This window comes from Acartia tonsa, chromosome 8 (genome assembly GCF_053477335.1).
Source record: "Acartia tonsa isolate MP-2025a chromosome 8, ASM5347733v1, whole genome shotgun sequence".
In the NCBI taxonomy this organism is placed as follows: Eukaryota; Metazoa; Arthropoda; class Copepoda; order Calanoida; family Acartiidae; genus Acartia; species Acartia tonsa.
Genome location: NC_137267.1, coordinates 9,057,952 through 9,085,829, shown reverse-complemented (window position 1 = coordinate 9,085,829; position 27,878 = coordinate 9,057,952). Strand labels below are relative to the sequence as shown.

Genomic DNA, 27,878 nt, shown 5'->3' with positions numbered 1-27,878 from the left:
CAGATTATTTGTAGACCTTCTTATGCCGCTTAAAACAGTGTGCGGGCATGATCTGTATGTTCAGCCGTTTGGCAGCTAGCAGCCTTTAAAATTCATAGATTTTTGGAAATATTGCTTAACAGCAATATTTTACCGTGAACTGCAGTAGATCCAATTGTTTTTAAGTAGATTAATATAAAATTTTGTGTACATATAATAACTTTTTATGTAAAATATTTTAGATTAAGCATTTGATGAAAAATAATAATAACATAATTTTTATCTTTTAAAATATCATAATTGAGTTTCACTGGTAAAGATTAAAATCTAGAGAGAGAAAATTAACAAAGAAAAAATATAATTCTTAAAATAATAAATAATTTTAACATGATCTAAATATAAACAATACAATAAACAAAGGAATATTTTTTTTTACAAAATTTAACAATCATTTTTAAAGTTTACTTGATAAGTATTAAAATGCCAGTTATTTTAGTTTGCTTTACAGTTAATAATCATAAAAATAAAACCGGTTCTAAACCACATATATATATATCTTCCATAGTTTATTAGAAATTGCCAACAAATCATAGAATTATGTTTTATTTTAATTTACGTGTTTGCGGACAACTGTCTAATTAACCATGTAAGAAAGATATAAGATTGTAACTATTAGTTAAGTTTCACTATTTTCTATTTCACTTAAAACTTTTAGACTTTATTTATATATTTAGTATCAGTCTATTTTAACTATTGTCTTTTGTTTATTTTAAGATTTTTGTAATTCACATATTTTTTTAATAAGGCAGTCAAAAGGCAGTTTTGTATTTTGTTCAAAATTATGACTTTTTTGAGTTTGTCATAATTTTTGTGACTAGAAAAGTCAGGGCATTTTGTAAACTATCCATGGCAACTTTCCCTGAAAAAAGATTTAGAATAATTTAAATCTAATGCATAGTCAACAGTCCAAATTTAAAAAAAATACTTTATAGGACTTGACAAGGATTTAAAGGGATAAGAAAATAGCCGATAAATTGATGTCCATTCCTAAAGATGCTACACAAAGTTTCCCCTTTTGTAGATGTTAAAATTCAATTAAAGTCCCCAAAGTTGTCAAACCAACAAATAAGAAAACATTATCTAAAAACTTTGGGGAGTAGTGTAAAAACTGCCCAATATCTCCTCACCCTGAGGATTTCATAATTTTCTTATCCAAAAGTATGGCTACTACTAAATCAAAAAAAAAACCTTTTTCATCTTGATTTTTAATATAAAATTTACCTTATTTTTATAATTCCAATAGTCATAAGTAAGTTTTGCCACAACTATAATGATACAGATTGATAGACCAACACAAACCAATTGTAACATCATCTCCCTAGAAAATAATTCATTAAAAATACTTTTCGGAGCAATGGTATTCTATAATTTACTTTTTTTATCCGTCCGGCTGTCTGTAGCATTATGAGAGAAAAGAGATTTTTTCTGGTTTATCCATTTTAAAAAGCGAATCTATAATGCACATTACTTTGTCTGTGGGTCATGCATCAAAGCTTTGTAAATTTTCAAGATTTTCTATGATTATTTTTATCTTCTATTCTTATGTCTTTCTTATCTTACAATTTTTCCATTTATTTTATCTTTAAATCACTTTGCTCGTTTGTCAATACACAATTCTTTTGTTTGGTTACTTAAATATGTTGTTATCCTTTTTTAAGGACTTTGTCTTTAGCACTATTTCCTAAAGTCTGCTTTTCATGGTCTTAAGCTTTTCTTGGATATACTGCAGTTCACGGTAAAATATTGCTGGTAACGAATATTGCCAAAAATCTATGAATTTTAAAGGCTGCTAGCTGCCAAACGTCTGAACGTACAGATCATGCCTGCACACTGTTTTAAGCGGTATAAAGAGGCCTACAAATTATCTGGAATAGTTATAAATCAATAATGCATAATTATCTCGCAGTGCAGAGAATTGCGCAAAAAGGGCATATTTTACGCGTTTTTCTTCAGTGAAGCTTTCCCTGTGCATCATTAGATCTTGGCGGCTATTCCAGATTATTTGTAGGCCTTCTTATACCGCTTAAAATGATGTGCGGGTATGATCTGTACCTTTAGCCGTTTGGCAGCTAGCAGCCTTTAAAATTCATAGATTTTTGGCAATATTCGTTACCAGCAATATTTTACCGTGAACTGCAGTAGATCCCTTTTCTCTGACAATTGAATCCTATCGGTCCAGCGGTTTCCAAAAACTTACAAACTTACGACAACTAGTATGTTCTATATCCTTGACAATTATAAAATTTGGTATTTGACCAAGAGATATATTTTAATGAAATTTGAAGATTTAATTAAAATTAAGTGCAGTTACGTATTAAAATTGCATTATCAAAAAGATAAAACTTATGTAAGAGATTTAATACAAAAATATGTGTTGATAATTTGATTACAAATGACAAATTAAAAATTCTAAAATAATAAATTTGTTTTGGATTGGTTTTAATTTTCTTCGGGTTAAGGTATCTTAACTAGCGGCGCATGTTATGTCAGGCGGGTGTAAACCTTGTATGATGGACGAGGTGTAGAAACCCTTCCTTGCTGACTTGCTGTTACAAACAAATTAATCAATTCGAAAATATATTTGGTAATTTCACCTGATTTTTTCGTGTATTTTGGGAATAACGCTTTGTTGTAACGATCTTTTTATCTGCTCCCCAATTATTATTCTAATTTATTTCGTTTTTGGCTGTACCTTATTCTTGTGCCTTTTCACTATCTTTCTATAAGATTCCGCTAAAGGCTAGAGGCGTAGCAACTATATAAATTACCTTCTTTCCCCCTCATCCGTGACTGGACACAATATACCTTGCTCAATTTCATTCACCTAAAAAAAAATAAAAACAGCTTTATAAGAACAGTTTACATGAAAACGGATGCCTTTTTTAAATGAAAAAGAAAACTGTCTTTTCGCGTTCATTTATTTATCTGCTTTGGTCCCAAAAATCATTTGATTTAAAAACCTACTTTTGCTTACTTTCGTATAAAAATACTTATTCATAAATTACTTTTGTAAATTTGGCGAATATTTAATTATCTTCCATTGACCCCTCTCTCTTCGATATTTTATATTGCTGTGTGTTGAGTTACATCAGATAAATAGAAATACTAACATACTATTTATAAGTAATGTTTTAGAGAGGCTTCGCTTCTAAACACAAGTTTAATTGGAAATATGATTTATTATGCATTGAAAAGTTAAGACAGGTTAGAAATGTATGTTCAAAGTTTTTCCTATAAATTTGGGTCAAATTGATGTATAGCAGTTTCTTTCTTTACACTTTATTTCACATTTTTCTTTTCAAATCTATTGACACCTTTTAAATGAGTAAAATATTTTGCTGTTTTTAATGTAAAAAAATACTTTTATGGCATCATAAGGATTGAAAGGTTACACTTTTTAGAAATGAAAACCAGTAAAATCTACAGAAATTGTTTAAAGTAACATGGTGAAAAATAATAGGGCCCCTATGATATATATATATGTACTAGCGGCTACACCCCTAGTGGCCTCTAGGGGCACTAGAGGAGGGGGGAGTTGAATCCTATTTTTTATAATTTAGATTTTTTTAAAAAGAATAAAAAAAATTTATGGAGGGAGGGGAGAAATCAATGGAAAGCTATCATATATTCTTAAGTTGACTAAAACTACGTAAAATTATGAAAAAAAATTCGACAACCTATAGAAAATTCTTGGGTTGTAGGTACACACATGAAAGGAATTTGAATCAGGACATAAATCAAAACATATTTAGAACTTCTTCATTCTTTATAATAGAGTACTTATAGATAGATAAACATTTTATTTTAACCAGGGTATGTTCGTTTGGCCGTCAGTAATTTGTTGTCATTATAATACTACAAATAATTTTTGTGTGTTCATGTGAGCAAAGATACATTCCATGTTACTTTCTGTTTATTACTTCATTATTTTAATTTTTAGATTTTTTTATGTTTCATAATAGATCAGTTTATAAAGGTAAAAACAAAATAAATATCCTAATAATAATTCAAGACCTCGTATGAAGACAATTTATAGACTGCATTGTTTGTAGAGATGATAATTTTAGTTTTTACTTCATTGCATTCACTTAGCTGATACTAACAACGAAATTAATTCGAGAAAAAAAATTTTAAAATACGTTATTTTCAGCTGTGAATGGGGCTCTTACTGGTCCTATCCATGCAGAGATTTCCAACCATCAATTCAACCAGCAAAACCGAAAGTATGCATCAAAAATGTACTTTTAAAAGTTCGTGAAATAACGAGGGAAACCGCCTAAAATTATAATATATTTATTGGTTTGAATAATTTTACGTTATATATTTGATATTGAGAAATAGATCAAAGGTTCTAAATTTCTATATTTTTCTTTGAAAATAAACAATACATTTGAAATCTCTTTGAGATTTGACAAAAAGTACAAGAAGTACATTGGATTTTTAAATAAATTACCAAAGAGAATTGAATTGGCCACGAAAAATATTTATTCAAATGTTTTGTTTTAGTCAAGGTGACAATAATATAGCCACAGTCGTAAATTTAGTTAAGAAATGTTTCATTAGCGAAATATATCATAAACATTCCAAAATTAACAATAAAGATAATAAGTGTTTACTTCAAAGCTACTTTTTTTCAAGAAAAAGAAGAGTAGGGTGATTAATAGCATTATTTTTTTAAACAAACAAAAAAGATAGATAAATCAATTGATTAATAGTTATTTCTCGCATCGTATTATAAACGGCTTTCCGCGGATATAGTATGTACAATTATGAGATTAAAACCGAAGGCACCAACTAAAAAAACTGGTTTTAATCTTATGATTGTACATTTTTATATTCGTAGAAAGCTGGATATAATTCGATGCTAGACATAGTTTTTTCGTATGGATGAGAACTGGTTCCTATCCACCGGATTCGAATGAATATGAGAAAACTGATTAAATTAAATAACTAATATTAATGATATACTAAAGAACATTACTCTGGAACTTCAGCAATAATAAATTATAATCGATAAACTATTGAAAATAACATTTGTGAGTACAGGGACAAAGTGACTCAAAAATCATCTACGTGACGTCATAAAAATTAATGATTATTTTTTTTAGGGGTTTTCTCTCATCTCCCTCATTTTTATGACATAACAGAGCTGATTTTTTTCACGTTGTAATTGAGCTTAGTACGTTATGAATATCCTAGTTGAAGAGTTGCTTTGCTTTAAAAGAAATATGGGGTATAGTCCCTTTCGTGGCAACGTACCTTAAGGGGCGATTCTTCGTATTTTTCACAGTAACATTTCTACTAATTCTAGTCCCTGCGGGGGGCTCTAACCCTACGGGGCAAATTGGATAACCCTATGGGGTAATCACCTAACCCATTGTAACCTAAAATAACCTATAAAAAGCCATTTTAAAAATACGACGAATCGCCCCTTAAGGGCCGTTACCACGAAAGGGACTTTTCCCGAAATATTAAACTCACCTTTTTATCAACAATAGTTTCTGGTTGTGAATCTTCTCCACACACAACTGAGTTCAAATCTTTCATCTTGTGCAACAAATTCTAAACCAAATTATTTTATAAAAAATGAGAAAAGATACTTGAGCTTTAAAAATAATATAAACTAAACAATAAGCTAACCGTCCTTTTATAAATGGAAATAACGTTTAAGCAAAGAACAATATTAATATAATTATTATATGCTAAATCAACCTCAAAGTTATACAGTTGAGAAACAAATTATTATATAATTGATAAAACGAATTGTTTCATACATAAAGTATTTATTAGTTATTTATTGCATCGTATCATAGACAGCTTTCCACGTTTATAAAAAAAATATCAAATAATGAAACCAGATTTGTTAGCCTTGAGGGGTCGATTGCTCGGACTTACAAAAATGGTATACCTTTTATGATTTTTACTTAAGTATTCGTAAGAAATTGTCTGTAATACGATGTTATGTATGATTTTTTAGTATCGCTGACAACTGGTTCTAATCCAGCGTATGATAATCGGTTTCGAAGCCAAACTGGAAAAATAACTTACCACACTGTTAATTTCAGCATTGCAGCCACACAACCATGGATTGTTCCCTAAAATAAAATAATAGTTATTTCTTTCATCGTATTATAAACGGCTTTCCGCGGATATAGAATGTACAATTATAAGATTAAAACCAGTTTTTTAGCCCCGAGGTGCCGAAGGCACGGACTAAAAAAACTGGTTTTAATCTTATGATTGTACATTTTGATATTCGTAGAAAGCTGGATATAATACGATGCTAGACATAGTTTTTTCGTATGGATGAGAACCGGTTCCTATCCACCGGATTCGAATGAATACGAGAAAAACTGATTCCTGAATAAGCAGAATATAAATATATGAGTTCAAACAAAATTTTAAGTAATTTTGTTGCAAAACTGCTTAAATACAGTATAATAACTAAAGATCTTACATTTTTAGGACTTGATTATAAAGAAGCTTCGCTATAACATTTTCATAGATGAATAGGATAATTGTATCACATGAAAAATTGCTGTCAAAAAATCTGCATGTTTTAAATAGACGTGCTGACTTTTTGGTAACGACTATAGATTTTCTACGCTTTCCATATTGTACCTAACTGTTATAGAAATCATGATGTAAAGTTTGAAATCGATGGGACAATTCTAAAATGCCTAAATTAATATAAAAAAAAATTTAAATTACCTAATGTTAGTTCAGTATCAAACCTTTGAACCAGTAAAGAAATATCATATGGTATTTCTGTCAGAGAGTTATTATCAACCTGTTATCACAAATGATTCTATAAAAAGGAAACCTAAAACCTAATTTAAAAAAAAAAATAGTTAATCAACAATTAACTCGTCTTGTCAAAATTAATACAATTATTTTTCTATGATTTTATATTTCGATGTGCATTTACTCGATTTTTTGCGACTCCCGTAACCAATAAGCATCTAAATAATAACTCAATTTATTGGTTATTATTTATCTTTATAAAGAATCATTTCCTTAAGAAATCTGTGAAGTTTCAGCTGTAAAAATGCATTACCTGAAAAAAATGTATTAAAAGTTCAAAAATAAATATATGCACATTTTAAATTAACAGATTAACTATTTTTCCAGATAAGAAATGGAATAAAGACTGATATTACAAGATTAAGAGCTTTAGGAATCAAATGGAATGAATTTTTATCTATTTTTTACAGTTAATATCCCCCTCTCCTCCCCCAAAAAAGGATGTAAGGAGGTGTCTGAACCAAGAATTTAGCTAAAAATTTCATACAAAAACGAGGATGACAACCTCCATAAAAGCGAAGCTCTAAAATGGAACGACAAACGAACATTAACACTTGTAGAGTGTCAGAACTGAATGAGCAGAATATTAATGCATAAGTCGAAACAAAAGTTTTAATAAATTTGTTGCAAAACTCCTTAAATACAGATACTGTTTAAGGACATACTAACATTTTTAGGACTTAATTATAAAGATGCTTTGCTTATAATAATGCACCTTGTTGTAATAGGAATCAGTATACCGAAAATCAGATGCATCAGATAGTTTTAACATACAAAAATTTGATAAATTCACTAAGTGAAAAAGTCTTTGATACTTCCCAGCTATTTATTGAAATATATTTCGGTGGACATTGCACCCTCATCAGTCTTGAGTTTAGTTGGATGTTAAAAGTAAACTGCAATACAAAAATTTGTTGTCAAAAAAAGTAGAAAAACAGCGTGGACGAACGGACTTTCTGGTAACGAAAAGAGCTAAACGTTACGGCCGGACGGACTGACCTTAATTATAGAAAAGCCTTGCTTTTTATAACACAATTCAGATGGATTAAATTGCCTATTTCAATATTAGAAAAGTTTTGAAAAGGCAAGAAAACTTTTTGAAGGTTAAAAGTTTTAGTCCATCCAAATCTAGATTTTGTTAAATATCATTTTTTTAATTGAGCAGATTTTTGAAAAAAATATTTCTATAATACTTTAAATTAGTTTTTATCCTTTTTTTCTTACTGCTGTACGTGTGTTTGAAACAGAAATAAAGAATATAGGTGTGAAATATTAATGTAAATGAAAGAAAGTAAATGATAAATTATTTTGTGTACAAGGACAACTATATCCATTTGTAGTGTAGCAATAGCTAGCTAACAAGATTAAAAAAGAAGAAGAATGGAGAAAATAAATCTCTAAATATTATGTTGTCAGTGTTTCAAGGTATTTTTTATATACGTGTATAAATATGTTAATAAAGTAGGTTGATTTGATGATATTGTCAACTTTATTCCCTTTTACTGGAGTTATGATGACGTAATAACGTTGTATGGAAAATCCTAATTTACAGAGGAGCTTCGCTACTCAAAATAGATTATTTTTGTATGTAAAACTTTTGGCAAGTTGGACTTAGCTTGTTATTTCTAGCATAATAACAAACTAATATGTTTATTCAATGTTACATGAATAAGTTTATCAATAGAAAATACTAAACTGTTGATTCCTAGTACAATAGGGTATGATGTTATAAGTTTAGCATTTTCAAAATAATGTCTTAAAATGTAAGTATGCACAAAAAATATACAGATTTTGTTCATAATACTATAAGGACTCCTTCTGTATTAATGTGAATATTCGTTTGAACCTTTGTCTGATTTGTTTAGACTCGCTTTTTTTTAATATTATCATCCTTGTTGATAAAAGTTATTTAAGTTTAGCTTATAAAGCAGAAACTGTCCAAAAATTATGCTTTATTCAAAAGGGTTATTTTTTTCTTATTTAATTTGATAACAATTGCTGTTTTGTAAGAATACCACCTAATAACATTATAAATAATGATGTTTAATCCCTAATAAGAGGGAAATAATAGACCCTTGATTTTTCATTAAAAGTGTTTTTCATCCCTTATGATTATAATAAAAACAAAAAGTACATTTTTTATAAATAAAGTAAGTGGAAGTACGTATGTTGGTGTACTTTAAAAACAACTAACTTCATAGCAAAGCTTTTTGAAAAATATTTTTATTATAAGTTAACCCACAAAAAATCCATTTTTAATGCATTAGCAAAGAACCCATTTTATTCCTTTATTTATACGGGAAACTCAAACTTCTTAATAAACTTTGAATTTGGGAAACTTGTAGGCTTTTTTATGCCTCTTATACTGAAAACTAACGTACATTAATTGAGGAACCAAAAAAATTCTTACCTAGATATGTAAACCTATTATTGGATAATATGAGACCAGTGATATCCAAATAATTCAAAGATTGAACATCTAGCTGCTTGTATGAGGAATCAGAAAGCTGAAAAGAAGAATCATAGAATAGTTATTTATTGCATCGTATTATAGAGACAGCTTTCCGTGAATATTAAATTGATCTAGCTGCTTGTATGAGGAATCAGAAAGCTGAAAAAAAATAATTATAGAATAGTTATTTATTGCATCGTATTATAGAGACAGCTTTCCGTGAATATAAAATTGAAAAATTATAAGATTAAAACCAGTTTTGCTAGTCAAGTGGGGCAAAATACTAAGGCTAACAAAACTGGTGTTTTTTAAAGATTTGTGGAAAATATAGTCTATAAATAGATGCTATACATAATTTTTCAGAATTGCTGAGAACCGGTTTTAATCCAGCGGAAATTAATCGGGTTTGAAGCGATACTGGAATAGTTATTTCTCGTATCGTATTATAAACGGCTTTCCGCGGATATAGAATGTACAATTATAAGATTAAAACTAGTTTTTTTAGCCCCGAGGTGCCGGAGGCACGGGCTAAAAAAAACTGGTTTTAATCTTATGATTGTACATTTCTATATTCGTAGAAAACTGGATATAATACGATGCTAGACATAGTTTTTTCAAAAAAAAAAAAATAAAGTTTTGGCGATAAAAAAAACTTCACAACTTATGTTAATGAAATTAAAAGAAGGTGTATCAACTTTTTTTTTATAGCTAGCCGGTTCTTTTAGTAAGTAGTAGATGTAAAAGAATTCCGATATGCAATCGGTTTTTTTGTAGACCTCTTATTTTTTAAGTAATTTAAGTTTTTTAAAAAAAGATTAAGTTGATTTTAAGGTACTAAAACGCAACAAAAAAAAGGAAGAAAATGTCCAATATGTACAAAAATAGTAAGATCTTTAATTTGACACCTTACTTTTTGAATTTTGTTAGGTAATTATTGAAAAAATTAATTTTTTTAAACCCACGAGAATAAAAACTTTGAACTTAATTTTATCATTTCACAGGTAAAAAAATATGGGTTCATATATACCTTTAGAATCAGAAAAATATTACGAATCCATTGTAAGCAAAATTGAAAAAAAGTAAAAAAATAAAAAATAAACAAATGGCCAATTATATTTTTTGTTCAGGCAACACTTTCGTCTTCCCTTTTTTACCCCCTCTTTACCCCCTTCCCATTTTTATACTCAATTCAAGAATTAAGACGTTGCCTGTATAATATAATATGATATTTTCATATAATTCCTTTTATTGTAGTTTATATACTATATTGTAAACTTTGTTTTTCAATTTTGCTTACAATGGATTCGTAATATTTTTCTGATTCTAAAGGTATATATGAACCCATATTTTTTTTACCTGTGAAATGATAAAATTAAGTTCAAAGTTTTTATTCTCGTGGGTTTTAAAAAATCAATTTTTTCAATAATTACCTGACAAAATTCAAAAAGTAAGGTGTCAAATTAAAGATCTTACTATTTTTGTTCATAATGGCCATTTTCTTTCTTTTTTTTTGTTGCATTTTAGTACCTTAAAATCGACTTAATTTTTTTTTTAAAACTTAAATTACTTTAAAAATAAGAGGTCTACAAAAAAAACCGATTGCATATCTGAATTCTATGAAAAATTTTACATCTACTACTTACTAAAAGAACCGGCTAGCTATAAAAAAAAAGTTGATACACCTTCTTTGCAAAAAACACATTGAAAAAATAAATGTAAATATTTACTTTTGTGTAATGTATTTGTATTTCAGATTGTCAGAAAAAAAGATAAATAAACAATTTTCTCGTATTCATTCGAATCCGGTGGATAGGAACCGGTTCTCATCCATACGAAAAAACTATGTCTAGCATCGTATTATATCCAGTTTTCTACGAATATAGAAATGTACAATCATAAGATTAAAACTTGTTTTTTTAGCCGGTGCCTTCGGCACCACGGGGCTAAAAAAACTAGTTTTAATCTTATAATTGTACATTCTATATCCGCGGAAAGCCGTTTATAATACGATACGAGAAATAACTATTAAAATCTAAAATGTCTAAATTTTGGTCAGCAAATAACTACAAGGATACAGGAATACAGTTTAAATAAAAATAAAAATATTATTTCAAGGCATCAAGGCCTTGTACCATAATAGCAATTTACCAAAATATAACCCCCCACCCCCTAATTTTGGGTTTTTTTTTTGAGATTTCTAGATAAAAAAAAGACCTTACTACTTTGCATTTAAGGATTATGGCCGTTTTTAGAAATTATTAGTATTTTTGTCAAGATGCTATTGATATTTCCATTAAAATCTCTGTAAAATGACAACTTAGTAAATAGGTTAATAGCTATTTAATTTTTAACATATTTTTCATTTAAAAGAAAGTTGTTACGCATATTTGAACTAGTTTAGTTTTTAGATGCGAAACTACTCCAAGAGTTAAATATCCTTTGAACAAAAATATCTTTCCTCTTTTATTTTTAAATTATATTTATTTGTTTAGCCCACATAATGTGTTATTGGGTTCTCGGTAGCCCAGCAGGGTTTCCAAGTATAGACCCGCGTGGCTAGGGCCCCGAGCAGGGGTTAAGCATAGAGGAATAAAAGATATAAAAAAAACAGGGGGGGATATCTGTTCTAGAGGCAATTTGAGGGAAAGCACCCACTCGTCTGTCTTTTGCACATTTTGTTTTGCTATTATTCAAGATAGATTTCTAAAAGGTAGGGTTGGGCCGGATATCCGGTTTGGCGGGAATTATAAATCAGCCGAATATCCGGTATCCAAATAGTTTTAATATCCGGTATCCGGATAGTTTTAATATCCGGTATCCGGTTAGTTTTAATATCCGGTATCCGGATAGTTTTAATATCCGGTATCCGGACAGTTTCAAATTCCGGTATCCGAATAGTTTCAATATCCTGTATTTTGCCAGATATCGAAAATGGCCGGATATCCGGCCCAACCCTACTAAAAATTACCTTATTATGAGAAAGATCCAGGATGGTTGTATACAAAGGAACGGAAGGAAATTCAGTTAAATCCTGTCCACTACAGTTAACTGTAATAAAAAGTACAATTATATTAACAAAATAGCTTTTTTAGTTTTTAAAATTCGTTTGCCGGCCGCCTTTTAAACCATAATGATCTATTGGTGGGTCCAAACTTTAAAGGTTATAGTATTCAGATTTGTAAAAAAAAACTTACATAGTTCAGGAGAATGTTGAATTAGAATTTGAGAATTTGAATCCAAATAACTACATAACCTAAGCCTCAGAGCCCCCACAGAAGGCCTTATATAAGTAACAGCCTGAGGGGTTCAAGCCTACTCTACCAATAACCAAACTTAACAAATTTAAAAGCCATGTCCATTAAAACTATAATATTTTTCTGTATGGCCTCGCCGTAGCTTAGCTTACAACTAAAATTGCTTATTCAAAAAATTGTATTCACTGTTTACCTTTAAGCGTATATGTGTGAGCTACTGAACTAATTCCAAAATGATAAATATCACATCTACACATGTCCAAACATTCAGGCAACACCTCCCTAGATAGATAGATAGATAGATAGATATGTAGACGGATATATGTATAGATAGATAGATAGGTAGATAGATAGATAGATAGATAGATAGATTTAATTTAATTTTAAAGAAGTTGTATCAACTTTTTTTTTTATAGCTAGCCGGTTCTTTTAGTAAGTAGTAGATGTAAAATTTTTCATAGAATTCAAATATGCAATCGGTTTTTTTTGTAGACCTCTTATTTTTTAAGTAATTTAAGTTTTTTAAAAAAATAATTAAGTCGGTTTTAAGGTACTAAAACGCAACAAAATAAAAGAAGAAAATGGTCAGTAAGAACAAAAATAGTAAGATCTTTAATTTGACACCTTACTTTTAAAATTCTGTTGAGTAATTATTGAAAAAATCTATTTTTTTAACCTCGGTTTAATAAAAACTTTAGACCTAAATATTTTCTCAAACAGACATAAAAAACATGGGTTCATATATACCATTAGAATCAGAAAAATATTACGAATCCATTGTAAGCAAAATTGAAAAAAATTAAAAAATTAAAAAATTACAGAAATGGCCAATTATTTTTTTTGTTCAGACAACACTATTGTTTTCCCTTTTTTACCCCCTCTTTACCCCCTTCCCATTTTTATACTCAATTGAAGAATTAAGACGTTGCCTGTACAACATAATATGATATTTTCATATAATTCCTTTTATTGTAGTTTATATACTATATTGTAAACTTTTTTTTTCAATTTTGCTTACAATGGATTCGTAATATTTTTCTGATTCTAATGGTATATATGAACCCATATTTTTTTATTTGTGAAATAATAAAATTAAGTTCAAAGTTTTTATTCTCGTGGGTTTAAAAAAATCGATTTTTTCAATAATTACCTGACAGAATTGAAAAAGTAAGGTGTCAAATTAAAGATCTTACTATTTTTGTTCATAATGACCATTTTCTTTCTTTTTTTTGTTGCATTTTAGTACCTTAAAATCGACTTAATTTTTTTTTTTTAAACTTAAATTACTTAAAAAATAAGAGGTCTACAAAAAAACCGATTGCATATCTGAATTCTATGAAAAATTTTACATCTACTACTTACTAAAAGAACCGGCTAGCTATAAAAAAAATAGTTGATACACCTTCTTTACGACAATACAAAATTTCAGGGAAGATTATTTCAAACGGAAAAATTACAAGGTTTTAATTCTTTAGGGAATTTGTAACATTTTATGATTTTATGAAATCAATATTATCTATTTCTTCTTACCAGAGATGATTTCAAATTAAAATACTATAAAATACTAGCTAAAGCTAGAGAATTGGTTTCATTTACGTCAAATTTAAATAAAAAATTCTTGAATTATCCGCTAGGATATGTTTTATAATTTTCCATTCAATTTAATTTTAATAAGAAGTTGATCTTAAATTTTAATTAGTAAATATTAAAAGAATTATAAAAACAATCGATGTTTTGATATAAAACGTCTATTGAAGGTCTTCGACTAAACAAGGAAAGTTCAATTCAAAGGCAGTGCTTCTTACAGATATTTGTTATTATTCTTTTTTTTATTTTACAAAAGGGGACAAGACTGACATATCTTTAATACAAAGTAGCATGATGTCTGTCCGTCCTTTAAGATCCCGGTAACCACTAAACCGATTGGATTCTACTCATCAAGGAATATACCTACTGGTCCTGTGGTGGTTTTAGGCTATTTTCTTGGGGTGTGGGACACCCCAAACCTCCCCAAAAAACAAAAAAATCCCTTCCCCTTAATTTTTTAAAAGAATTTTTTAGCATATATTTAGTGAATTCGCCATTTATTCGCGAAAATTTTCGACCCATTCGCAATTTTTTTGGCTTGGTAGGTAATAGAAGAAGTAATTATTCCCATACTCAAATCATTTTTTTTAGGCACGTATGATTATTATGTTTTTTTTTATTAATTACCTCTTGGGGTAAAGCCCATATGAACTATAAAATGATATAACTAAAGTATATTTGGAGGGGTTGTTAACACCCTCCGCTAAAATTGAAATTATGAAGGCCTGTCGTCACCTTTTTGTACACAAGGATCTCGCTAACCGCTGGACCGATATGGTTTTTCTTCACAGAGAAGCTTTTCATAAGTCATGGGAAGGTTTATATCTTATTTAGGGGGCGTACTTACACCCTGCCAATGAAATAAACCCTAAAAAAAAACCTTACTTTTTTTAATTCTCTTTTTAAAACTTATATTGAAAAACTACCCCCTCAAGTGTTGCTGTATAAAATGTTCACTTACAATAACTTGAATGTAATGTAAAGAAAAGACATTAGGAAATTGTAAAAAGAATTTTCCTACCAGCAATTTAATTCATGCTCTGTTTAACTAAGGATTTAGAAACATTTTTAAAACTATTAGAGAAAATATAGACCATTTTATGGCTTTTTTAAATACTTTTCTTTATAATATAAGTTTTATTTTAACAGTTTAAAAAGCTATGTACAAGTAATTTACAGGGATAGAGGGATTAGACATTTCACTGGTACCCAAAGAAGTGTAACCACCTTATCACATTCATTGTCTAAAACTTTGGGTACTTTCATTGAAATTAAATTGATTTGTTCTAAACTTGTAATGTCAAATTTTTCGACCAATTCTACAAAAGGGGTAATTTTGTTTCTCGACATTTGTGATAACTTTATATATCGTCTATTGTCTTATCCATTTGAATCCCTGAGTAATTTAGGATAAATTTTATTCGAAATTATTGGTCTAATATCTAAAAGAAATAGGGAGGGGAAGAATGAGGGAAAGATATTTTATGGGAGGGATAAAAGCAGATTTTCATTTTATTTGTTGTTTTAAACATTTTCTTTTATATGTTAGTACAATATTATTTTATAGGTCAGGTTAGATTACAATAAATGTTTTCCCAAATATTTATATTTGTTTGTGACAGAAAAATTAACATTGACAGTTTTTAATACATATTTGTTTTACTTTTCCATAATCTATGATTAGAAAAAGATAAAAATCAAATGGGAAAATAGATAAATAACAATTTGATTCAGAGTTATGGCTATAGATAGAGAGACAGGCGGACGTTAAAATATTTATAATTTTCTGGAATAGACATTTGAATTGTTAGATAGATAAATAGATAGACAGACAAACAGATAATAGATAAATACCTATGATAAGTTTCCATGACTAGAATAAGGGGAGAGGTTCTTTCTGTTTCTGATATCTTACACTTCACCTCACCAAGGCCCAACCTAAAAATCAATAGGTTGATTCTTAAGACAAAACATGTATAATTTTCTGAAATAAGTACAACATCATAATTTAACTTACAATTTAATTATCATATTAAAAAAATTATGTCATGAATGTTATGCACTGAAATAACATGTTTTTTGTTTGTCTGTATGTCCGCTAAGATATTCTAAACGGCTACACATATCGTTCCACAATTTTCCGAGAAATTTAACATTGGCAAATGTTATATATTTTTTGAAAGGGTGATGGTTTACAAAACACTCCCAAGGACCCCCCCTCAATAAAATATCTTCCACCAAATTTTATCTCACTTCTAAATAATCACAAAAAATATGACAACAAATCATCATATATATATATATTCTTAATGTCGCTAATATGAAAAAAAAACTCGTCACCTCATCCGACTGCAATCAACCATGTTACTATTAAAACTGTATATTCAATACCTGGCTGATTTTGAAAGTGTTGTAGACCATGTAAACATCCAGCTTAGTGATGGTGAACACGGCCAAGGATTTCCTAAAAATAGTTAATAAATAGAAATATATAGTACACATGTTAATGAAGATAGATAGATATATTTTTCTTCCTCTTATGAAGTTTATGACTGCAGTATGAAAACGCATTAAAACTTTCTTGTCCATCTAGAATATTAAAATAAAATAAAATATAAATAAACAAAACTTTTATCAACATAGATAGATAGATAGAAAGATAGATATAAAAACAACAAAAAGATATACTAGAAAGGTATATCAAAACCATGATGGACATTGAAGAAACATGGAAGAGATAGAATACAATGTGATAGAGATAGATAAACAGAAATAGATGAACATAGAATAAGGTCAAAATATAAATGATGGGTAGGTATATTTCAAAAACATTCTGAAAATAAAAGATAGATAGATAAACAGAAAAATAAATGAAGATAGATAGATAGAAATTTATGCAGAAGATAAATAGAATAAATAACATATGAATAGACAGAGATGTAGATTAAGATAAATAAAAGACAGAATGAAATGCAAGGCTATAAAAAAGATGGATAAACATGCTAGTAGATAGAAGATAAATAATAAATATAGAGAAAGATATGAAACTCAGTACCTTGAATATTAATATATTGTAAACTTTGGGGGAACTGACTGAAAGCATTTTCTTCTATATCTCCTCCCAACCTAAAAAAGTTTTATTTTAATGTTATTTATATTTGTTCGGTTTGGTGAAAAAACTGGTATGTATATAGCTGTATATACAGACAAATACCTCCCTTCCTTTTTTAAAGACCTCTTTCGTCTGCTTCTAAATTATTTTCTGCTACTTTGCTGTGTTAATTTAAGCGACACCATTGGTTGATTTTCAATAACCCAATAGAAAGGTTGTACAAGGCGGCTGCGATGGGGAGATTCAGTTATTTAACCCTTTCTCCCTCTAGTGTTTTTCTCTAACATTCAGCCATTTAATTGCAATTGAAAATGCCGCAAAATTTATTTTTTTGTTGGAGTAAAGTTAGAGTAAAACTAGTATTTTACCGTAACTGACGGGGAGTGGGTAAGAAGGGGAGAAATAAAAGAAGGGGATTTTATAAAGGCCTTGTAAAAGGTAAGATTTATTTGCTGTCAAATGTCCTACAACATTATGCATACAAAACAGAAAAGAAAGTTTTAAAAACAAGATATCTCTTTTGCTGACTTTGGGAACTTTTATTAATTTTCGATTCGGCTGTACAAAACCTTTTTCAAAGAAGGGATAATTTAGTTTCAGATAATAAGCAGTGTAAAATAATCTATCTTTTACTGTTATATCCGGTAGATACATGATAAAAAGTATAGCCAGTTATTTTTAAAGTATGAACCCCGTAAAAGTGTCGGACTGATTATGACGTAAAAAAATAATTAGCCAATGAGAGGCCACTATAAATTTTACCATTGGTCAATAATGGCCTCTCTTTGGCTAGTTTTTTTTACGTCATAATCAGTCCGACACTATTACTGGGTTCTTAAAGTATAATTAAAATAATATATTTATGTTGTTTCGAACTAAACAAAGCATTTGACGCAAAGTTGTTAGACTATGACTTTGTAATCGAAACTTTATAATTTTAAATCAATAAAGTATTATATTGAAAGAATAGTAGAAATTTATTTGCAGACAAAAGTTTAGCAACAAATAAAACGAAACCCTAGTGATAGAATAGCTGCTCTACTAAGTAAATGAATATATTATTTCTTAGATCTTACACCAGATTCTCAGGTTTTCTAATAAAGTGAAACTTGCAACGATTTACCCAATCCAAAACCATTAGACTTTTATCAAACTATTTTCATTTTGGTTTAGTTTCACGAAATATCCATACAAGTTAGTCTGTTGTTATAAATCTAATCTAATCCTTGCTATAAATTTGCAATTTAGACAGACGTTTCTCTATTTATTTGTTTTCCCTAACAGAATCTTTTTAATTTAATCAGTTTATACTAAATTTGCTGTAAATATTTATGTCTGGGCCTCCATAGAGTAATTGATAAAGAATTGGAAAAAGGAACCAAAAAAGGTTTCTAGACTCCAGTGGCTTTTCACCTAGTATTTCACCTAGCTATGTTTATTTAGGACTACTTTTATAGCATTAAACCTGCCTAGGGCCAATGCAAAGCTTTATAAAATAGATTGATTTATTGATTTCATAGTTTTCAAGATCTTAATGTAGCAACTTTAATTCTTAATATTTACTAAAAGTTCTTTTTAATTTTATATTTTTCTTTTAAAAACAAAATATTTTAGGATAAATATAAAAGATTTGAGTGTATCTGATTTATATTAATGATTTTTTCATTAAAATATTAATGATAAATCTATATTTCTGACGTAAAACTGTTTGATTGCAAGTGAATTAATGCAAGGAAAACAAGGACAATGTAGTCCATAAAAAAAGTATTTTTAAAATTTCACTGAAGGCAAACATTACCAAATGTGTTTCAATTAAATAAATGTACAATAAACATGATAAATTTTAATTTTGTTTTAAGGATAAAAGCAAATTACTATAATTTACCTCGAGAAAGATAAGCTTTTTTTAGTATTTCTTTTAATTAGAAATAACATTGAAATAGATGATTCAATTGCGTCAACATTAAAACTAACTCTATTAACAATAATACTCAATATAAACCTTTTAAAAATTGTATTATGTTAATGGATATATTACTACTTGCATCTTACACCCGATTTTCATTTTCTCTAATAAACTCGAAGCGGGCTAAAATAACAATACCCCAATCCATACCCGTAAACCCATTTCCTCCCTTACTACTGGATGAAAGAACTGACCAATAAATGAGTTTCATGTTAGCAAACTAATTGACGACAATTTTTCCTCCGTCATAATATATACGTATATTCTACATCCATTATTATGGCTATTTCAAGTTCAAAAGTTTATGCAAAAGGGTGCAAATGTAGGCTATATAAAATTAATATAAACTGTAAGAAAAAGTCAATTGATGGAAACTAATTTGAACAGTGTACAATGTACATGTATTTTATCTAGGCTAATTTATGCATTCACTTTTTACACGCCTTCAATTTAGAAATGTTTATGCAAAAAAGATAAATTTTTGAAGCAAATTTTATTAGAAAGCTTCCATTAGCCTTAGACCTCGTTTTTGCATCCAGAACCTACTTTTATATCATACATTTATTTAGCATCTAGGGGTTCTGTACTTCAAGAGCTAGGAAAGGCAAAAAACGGCCTAAAACCATCCCAAGACATAAATCTGGAAATAAAACCATCATGGGATATATTTGAAGATTCCTTGAAAAGGAGAACTAATTCGGTTCAGCGGTTAGTGAGATCCTTCGTTACTTTATATAATAGGATGAAATTGCTAGGACAAATTCACAAAATTTGTAAAATTTGGAGCTAGTTTTAAAAGATAATTATAATATTATCACTCTTTTTAAAAGCGAAGCTTTTCTATAATTAGGGTCGGTCCGTCCGTCCGTCCGTAACGGATAGCTTTTTTCGCTAATTTAGGCATGTTAGAATGGTCCTATTGATTTCAAACTTTGTATGGTGATTCCTGAAGTAGTTAGGTACGATTTAGAAAGCGTAGCAACTCTATAATCATTACCAGAGTGTCCGTACGTCCATTTTAAACATGTTGATTTTTTTACTTTTTTAACTACAAATTTTTATGTGATCTAATAATCCGATTGATCTGATTTTTGGTATACTGATTCCTGGGACAACAAAGTACAATATTATAAGCGAAGCAACTTTATAATCAAGTCCTAAAAAAGTAAGTATGTCCATAAACATTATTCTGTAACAAGCAGTTTTTCAACAATTTTACTAACAATTTTGCTTCGACATTTATACATTTATATTCTGATTATTCAGTTCTGACACTATACAAGTGTTAGTGTCCGTTTGTCCTACCGTTTCAGTGCTTCGCTTTTATGGATGTTGTCATCCTTGTTTAAAGTGACAGTCAAAGAATTAAGTATATAGTGTATATGCTTATTATAGAGAGAAAAAGATTTTGAAAAAATTGCAATGTTTTTTTTAACCATTTTGCAACATTATCCTTTATTAATAAGTAAAAAAAAATCTTTTTGTTGTTTCGTATGAACAAACTTAATTTAAGATTCGGGAAGTGGGTTGCAAAATTTTGTTGAAAGTTTGTCTGTTGCTTTTTGACAGATGCATAGCTGTAAATTCTATTGCTGATTTCATATGTCTTTTTTATTTATGCAAGGATTCATTATAGAATAAAAAAGTTTTCTGTTTTATTTAAAAACTTGTGTACCTTTAATAATGTTATACATGTAAAATAAAATAAGATTTGAATTATTTGAAATTTGAGTGAAATCAAAATCAATGTAAATATCATAAAATTTCTAATCTAAAAATTTATTTTTAAGCTAAATTTGATCTATTTTACATTCATAAAGAAGTAAGATTAAAATTTTATTAATTAATAAGAAAATGGTAGAAAAAATTACATTTGAAACACTAGAAGATCAGTAAAATTATTAGCTCATAGAGTTAAAAAGCCTAAATAAACCAAAAACTTCCACTTCACGCCTTTTGGCCTTTTTTTACACTTTCTTCTTATATTGATACAGAAGTATGACAATGGATGATGAAATATTTTCCCCCAATTCCCCAAATATTTGCAGAGTAACACCCTCAAAATTTGTCACTTTAAGGAGAAAAAAAGCGTAATTTGAAAAAAGTAATAATAGGAATTATGTAGCTCTTATGGAAGCAAAATAATTCCTAAAAAGACTACTTATCCATTCTTTCCTGGAATGTATTGTAAGCTTTTACCTAGATTGGTAGACTTTGTGTAAGAAAGATAAAGTTGGTAATAAATTTGAATTCTATAGTAAGCTAACCCTACCTAAGTCTTGGAGCTACACATAGTGAATTAATCTAATACATGGAAAAAACTTATTTTATGTCTATACTATTAAAGAAAGTAGTAACATTTTTAACTTACTGAACCTATTTATTGCATAGCCGCTGGTATGGAGCCCTTTTTCAACCCCCCCCCCCCTCCCACACCCCCTTTGGGGAAGACCAAATTGCTGCAAAATTGTGTCAAAAATTATCCAAGTGACGTCATAAAATGAGGGAGATGAGAGGAGAAGTGGGAAAGAAAACCTCTAAAAATAGAGATGGATAATCCCACATTTTTATGACACAATTTTGCAGCATTTTGGTCTTTGAATTTACATTGATTCTAGGGCAGAAGCCACTAGTCTTATAAAATTAAAGCAGATCAATCTTGAGCTACTTACTAACAATATTACCTGTTAAATGAAAAATCTACGACCTCCAAAAAATGCGGCAATTTCTTGGGTAGAGATGTGAGGAGGTTGTGAGATACATTTAATAATCTTAACTCAGCAAATAACAGTCTCTAAAATTAAAAAAAAGAATAATTAGTTCCATTGGTATTATAGTTTTATAACAAATATGATAACATAGACGTTTAGTGGTTTCCATAATTTCTATTTAACATAGAGTGATCAACACAGTTTAATTAAACATGTTAACTTTAATTGATAAGTCCAGTACACAGTGACATGATGCTTCAATGAGCATAAATTATATATTATGTTAGGGTAGAGTAGGTTAAATGAATTTTAGAAGAGCTCAGATGGGATAAGGCCCCGCAGGAAATATGTGTTAGTAAATTTACAAAATATTCACTTCGACATGAATCCATATATCTCTTCAAATCTTAATAAATCTAAATGTAAATTCATTACCAACGTACAAACCAGCTGGCATGTAATGCTTACAGAGAAGCTACACTGTTAAAATTAATTATCAACATCCTTTAATAAGATTACAGTTTTAATTTAGATTCTAAAGGTAATCCTATTCCTAAGATTAACTATGTTTAGATTTTTTTAATTAGGTTAAATAAGAAAAAAGAATTAATTTAAAATATAAACGTTGATCTTTTAAAAAAAATCATTTAATTAGGGAAAATAGTTTAGCATCATAACGGCTGTAAACTGGCAGATTGTAAGTTTATTGATTTTTTTCATACTTTTTATTATGTCTAATCACTACGCTACTTATGGAAAGTAATATATCCTTGTTATGTTACATTTTTAAAATACAAAAAAATACCTGGTCAAATTTTGTAAATTTATTTTCTGATAAATCCAGAGTTTGTATTGTGTTGAGATTTACAAATCTTCTTTTCGAGTTTTCATCCTAAATATAAGGTTTTACAAATAGATATATTATTAATTGGATGTTGCACCAGATTTTCAAATACTTGCAGCTGGTTAAAATAAGGATTCCCCACTTCCACCTTTTTTACTCTATTCGCACCCTCACTACTGGATGAACGAATAACGGCTAATAAATGAGGTCCATATTAGCAACCTAAATGACAAATTTTCCCCTTTCATAATATACACGTAAATCCTTTATCCATTGTTTTACTGTTTTACATAACTTTTTCTGTTTGTGCTGTAATAACAATTAGTTTATCTGATATTGTCTTCTGACGAATGAAAATTGCTATTCAGTATTCTTGCTCATAGAAACATGAATAAAAGTTAATTTTTTGTAGCAAGATGTTTAATGAAGCCTTTCTATAAAAACTTATTTTCCTAGATAAGATAAATCAGTTTTAAACCAAGCACCATAACGTCAATGGGATTTTATATTCTAAAAAAATGTAAAAAGTCCCTTTCCCTCTCTCCCTAAAGTTAATAAAACAGAAAATATGTTCGTTTTACTTTTACAGACGGTCAAATAGTAAATGTGCTAGTAAAAAAGTCCAGTTTGAACAGTAACTTGTATTTTTTTACTAATCTAAATTCTTAAAATTGTTTCAGTGATTATTGTAAGGAAAGTCTGATGTGAAATGTTATGGTAACCTACATAGTTGATGTGCTGAATTTTAATTTCCAAATGTGTACGCAGTTTCCGCAGTGTTTACTCATCCTATCTCAATATTTACTACTAGCTAAAAAAGCTTCAAACTTAAAAAAAAAATTAAAATTAAAGTTTTGAATGTATAAATCGTTTATCTGTTCAAATTTGAAAAGTTTGGAAGTTTCAAGCTTTAATTTTCAAAATTAAATTTTTTTTTGAAGTTTCAAGCTTTTTTAGCTAGTAGTAAATATTGAGATAGGATGAGGAAACACAGCGGAAACTGCGTACACATTTGGAAAATAAAATTTAGCACATCACATATTTGAAATTTTATGCTGTTTTTGCATGTCTAAGTACTTTTCACCTTGTCTGTCACTCTCATATTGCTTTCTTTTTATCTCATTTAACTTTTTTAAAGCCAAGCTTTTCTATTATAAGAGTCTGTCCGTCCGTCCGTCCGTGCATCACAGTCATTTAGCTCTTTTCGTTAATTTGAACAGGTTAGAATTGTCCTATCGAGTCCAAACTTTGCATGGTGATTGCTGTAGTAGTTAGGTCCGATTAAGAATACAGTGATTTAAAGAGCGTAGCAACTCTATAATTGTTAACAGAATGTCCGAACGTCCATTTTAAACGTGTTGACTTTTAAGTTTTTTTAAAAATAAATTTTTATGTGATAAAATCATCTGATTGATCTGATTTTTGGAATATTAATTCCTAGGACGACAAAGTACAATGTTATAAACGAATCATCTCTATAATAATTTCTAAAAATGTTAGTATGTCCTTAAACAATATACTGTATTTAATAAATTTTTAACTAAATTTACTTACAATTTTGTTTCGACTTCTATACATTTATATTCTGATTACTCAGTTCTGAAACTCTACAAGTGTTGATGTTCATTTGTCCTACCATTTCATAGCTTCGCTTTTATGGATGTTGTCATCCTTGTTTCTTTTCATTTTTCGTCTAAAAAATTGTCATTTTTAATATGTTGGTGTCTATCCACTGATAACCTATCTGTCCCTCTCTATCTCTTTTTCAGTAATGGATTTATTATTACATGGATCTTACACCAGATTTTAATGTTCTCTAATACAGTGAAACGTTTAGCTGGATAGAATAACGATCTCATTCACCCATCCTACTTTACCATGTCTTCAGGATGAATGAAGTGACCAATACAAGACAGTGGAAATAGTTACCTAAATTGACGGCAATTTTTTTCCTGTCACAATATCCACGTATAGTCTACATACATTATTTTAGGTTATCTGTCAAGTAATTTTTTTATTTATCTTTTATCTACCCATCTGTTATTCTATTATTGCCCACTTTTCTTTGAGAAAGACTAAACTACATAACTTTTGTGTTACTTTTGAGGAAGACGATTCCTATATGACGTCATTTAAAGGGAAAAGAAAAAGGGATTGGGGGAAGAAAATCTCTTCAAAAGAGATGGGAGAAAAGGGAATCGTCTTCCTCAAAAGTTACACAAAAGTTATGTAGTTTATTCTTTCTCCTTTTCTTTCTCTATTATTCTTTTCTAAAAGTATATTTTTCTGTCTCCTTTTATCATGAAATTTATCATTCTTTATCTACTTTCTGCCTTTATGGTACATCTTTATATATTTGTTAAGAACTATCTATATTGACAACAAAGTAAAACATCAAAAGGTCTGTTCGATTAGTTTTTAAAACTATTTGTATTAAGATGCTTGTAAAACTATAATTTTTAAAAGGAAACAGTAAAAAAAAAATTTAAATCAAAAAAAGTCTCTTTCTCTAAACTTAAAACTGTATTATTGTTTACTGTTATTTATTTTAAATTTGGTTAGCTTGCATATTTTTATATCTTTTCCATTAAAAAAATATAAAATTATTAAAAACTGTTTTTACCCTAGGGCAAAATTTCTCAGTCTTTGATGTTGTAAAGGCTTTTGATAGTGTAAGATTATAGCTTATGTTGTCAAACATAAACAAAATAAAGGGTTAGAACTTAGAATAGACAGATTTTTCTTTACTAACTTAAGAAGTTTTTTTTGTTTTTTTTGCACATAAATTTTATCTTTAAAAATGCAATTTTATGGCGATTTTAGCATTTAAGAGATTATAAAAAATCAATGAAGTTTTTACCTTACAAAGATATTTGAGCCCCGAATCTGCAATGATAAGAGTATCTAAGGCTCCAAAACCCGATAAATCCTCCAGATTAAGGCACTATAATTAATTTAAATCATTAGTATGCAATAGAATCTTGGATCATGGAAAAAAAACTAAGTTGCGGGTTTCGTCGTATTTTCCCTTTCTTCCTATTTCTAGCCCCTGCAGGGTCTTTTTCTTAACCATGAAGGGCAATCATCAACATTTACCTAACCTAATCTAAAATAACCTATGAAAAGCTACTGTGAAAATACGACGAAACCCGCAACTTCGTTTTCTTTCTATGATCCGATTCCGAATTTTTTTTCAAGTAGAATGGTTTTTAGTTTCTCTAACTGTATTCGCAAATATTGTCAAAAGAATTATTTTCGAATATACGTCAGCAACAACAACTTTAATTAAATCCATATAGTCGACACAAAACCTTTAAATCATATGATTATTAATTGTTAACAGTTTTAACAGGGTAGGCAGCCTTTTCTTTGCACTTCTGCAACTTATGTTCAAAATATACAGAAGATGTAAAAACAAGTTATTTCCGTGTTTAATTATAACTTTTAGCAAAACTAATTTAAAGTTATGTTGTTACGAAGTTATTACAACTTTAATAATATTTGGTAAAATATGTGTACTAAATTACACAAAAACATTTGGATCTACTGCAGTTCACGGTAAAATATTGCTGGTAAGGAATATTTTCTAAACTCTATGAATTTTAAAGGCTGCTAGCTGCCAAACGGCTGAACGTACAGATCATACCCGCACACCATTTTAAGCGGCATAAGAAGGCCTTCAAATAATCTGAAATAGCCAAGATCCAATGATGCACAGGGAAAGCTTCACTGAAGAAAAACGCGTAAAATAGGTCTTTTTCGTGCATTTCTCTGCACTGCGAGATAATTATGCATTATTAATTTATGGCTATTCCAGATTATTTGCAGGCCTTCTTATGCCGCTTAAAGCAGTGTGCGGGCATGATCTGTACGATCAGCCGTTTGGCAGCTAGCAGCCTTTAAAATTTATAGATTTTTGGAAATATTGCTTACCAGCAATATTTTACCGTGAACTGCAGTAGATCCAAACATTAAGTGTACCAAAAAATGTACTGCTATAGAGCTTTGAATTAATTTAGCTTAACGACTATAAATCTTTATCATTCCTGTTTACGTTTCTTTTACCTTAATATTTGATTTTCTAATTTGAAGACTAGAAATAGTTTGAGATGTAAAACCACTAAAATAAGAGGTGGAATTCAGAGCTGTACAGTATAACTCAGCACCCTAAAATATAAGAAAATTATTATTATCTTTTTGAAATGTAGGAGATCGGGGTGTGTTGCCACACCAATGGGAACCTTTCCTGTTGTTCGCCTGGTCGAGAACAGAGGTGAATTCTTAAAAAACGTTTGCCTCACTAAAATCAAATTTGCCCCACTAAAGTTTTAGAGAGGCAAAATTATCCCCTCTAAATTTCTACAGAGCCTCACTGATTTTAGTGGGGCAAACTGATTTTAGTGAGGCAAAATCTTTTTAAGAATTCAACTCAAAATTCTACCCCCCCCCCCTCCCCTCTTTTTTTAGGTCGATGATGGTTTATGCCCCGCAGGATAAGGATCCCCCTATTGGGGTTGGATATAACTATGGAGACAATTTTTTCCGCTTTTGAGATTTGGACATACAAACAGACAATAGCACCTAAGTGCTAAAGATTTAGATTTAACTGATAGAAACAAGATTTCTTTAATCTTTTATGACCGAAACTTAACTCCGTTCGTTTGCATATAGATGAACGTACTAACCAACTGGAATGGTTAAAGAGTAGCTTTGTATTTAAGTTTATCATTTCCCCTACCTTACAATCACAGTGATAATGTAATGAGGGAGGGACCTCACATAGATCTGTTGAGGGGCCCGCGTCTACACTTCTCTTTACAATAACGTCATTGTTATCACCTGACACCACCTTTTTATCATTGCTGCCGTCACCTCCTGTCAGCATAAATGGCAGCAAAATTGCTGCTATAACTAAATTAGGCATTTTTATTGTTTCACTAATATCTCATTATTCAACTTTTTCAAATAATTTTATGTCATTGTCACGATTCTATTGAAATTAGAAAACTTTTTTTTTATGAAATTCACTTATTTCGTTTTACAATTCATTTTGTGTTTTGTACAGCTTTACAACACATTTTATTCTATTTATCCACCATTCTCTTCTCT

The 27,878-nt window shown here is 29.2% G+C and overlaps 1 protein-coding gene across 1 annotated transcript; it reads right to left on the bottom strand.

Annotated features, from left to right (window-relative positions):
- Positions 1 to 704: 704 nt before the first annotated feature.
- Positions 705 to 27,878, bottom strand: LOC145325941 (protein singed wings 2-like). The gene is made up of 18 exons (XM_080168964.1): positions 27,508 to 27,878; positions 26,835 to 26,936; positions 25,630 to 25,713; positions 22,731 to 22,817; positions 21,899 to 22,008; positions 17,192 to 17,262; positions 16,528 to 16,600; positions 15,991 to 16,074; positions 12,743 to 12,831; positions 12,264 to 12,343; positions 9,254 to 9,350; positions 7,058 to 7,096; positions 6,751 to 6,831; positions 6,088 to 6,134; positions 5,521 to 5,601; positions 2,808 to 2,863; positions 1,261 to 1,357; positions 705 to 898 (listed from the first exon to the last, which is right to left on the bottom strand). The coding sequence occupies exons 1-18, from the start codon at positions 27,691 to 27,693 to the stop codon at positions 863 to 865; spliced, it is 1,500 nt and encodes a 499-aa protein (XP_080025090.1). The 5' UTR covers positions 27,694 to 27,878; the 3' UTR covers positions 705 to 862.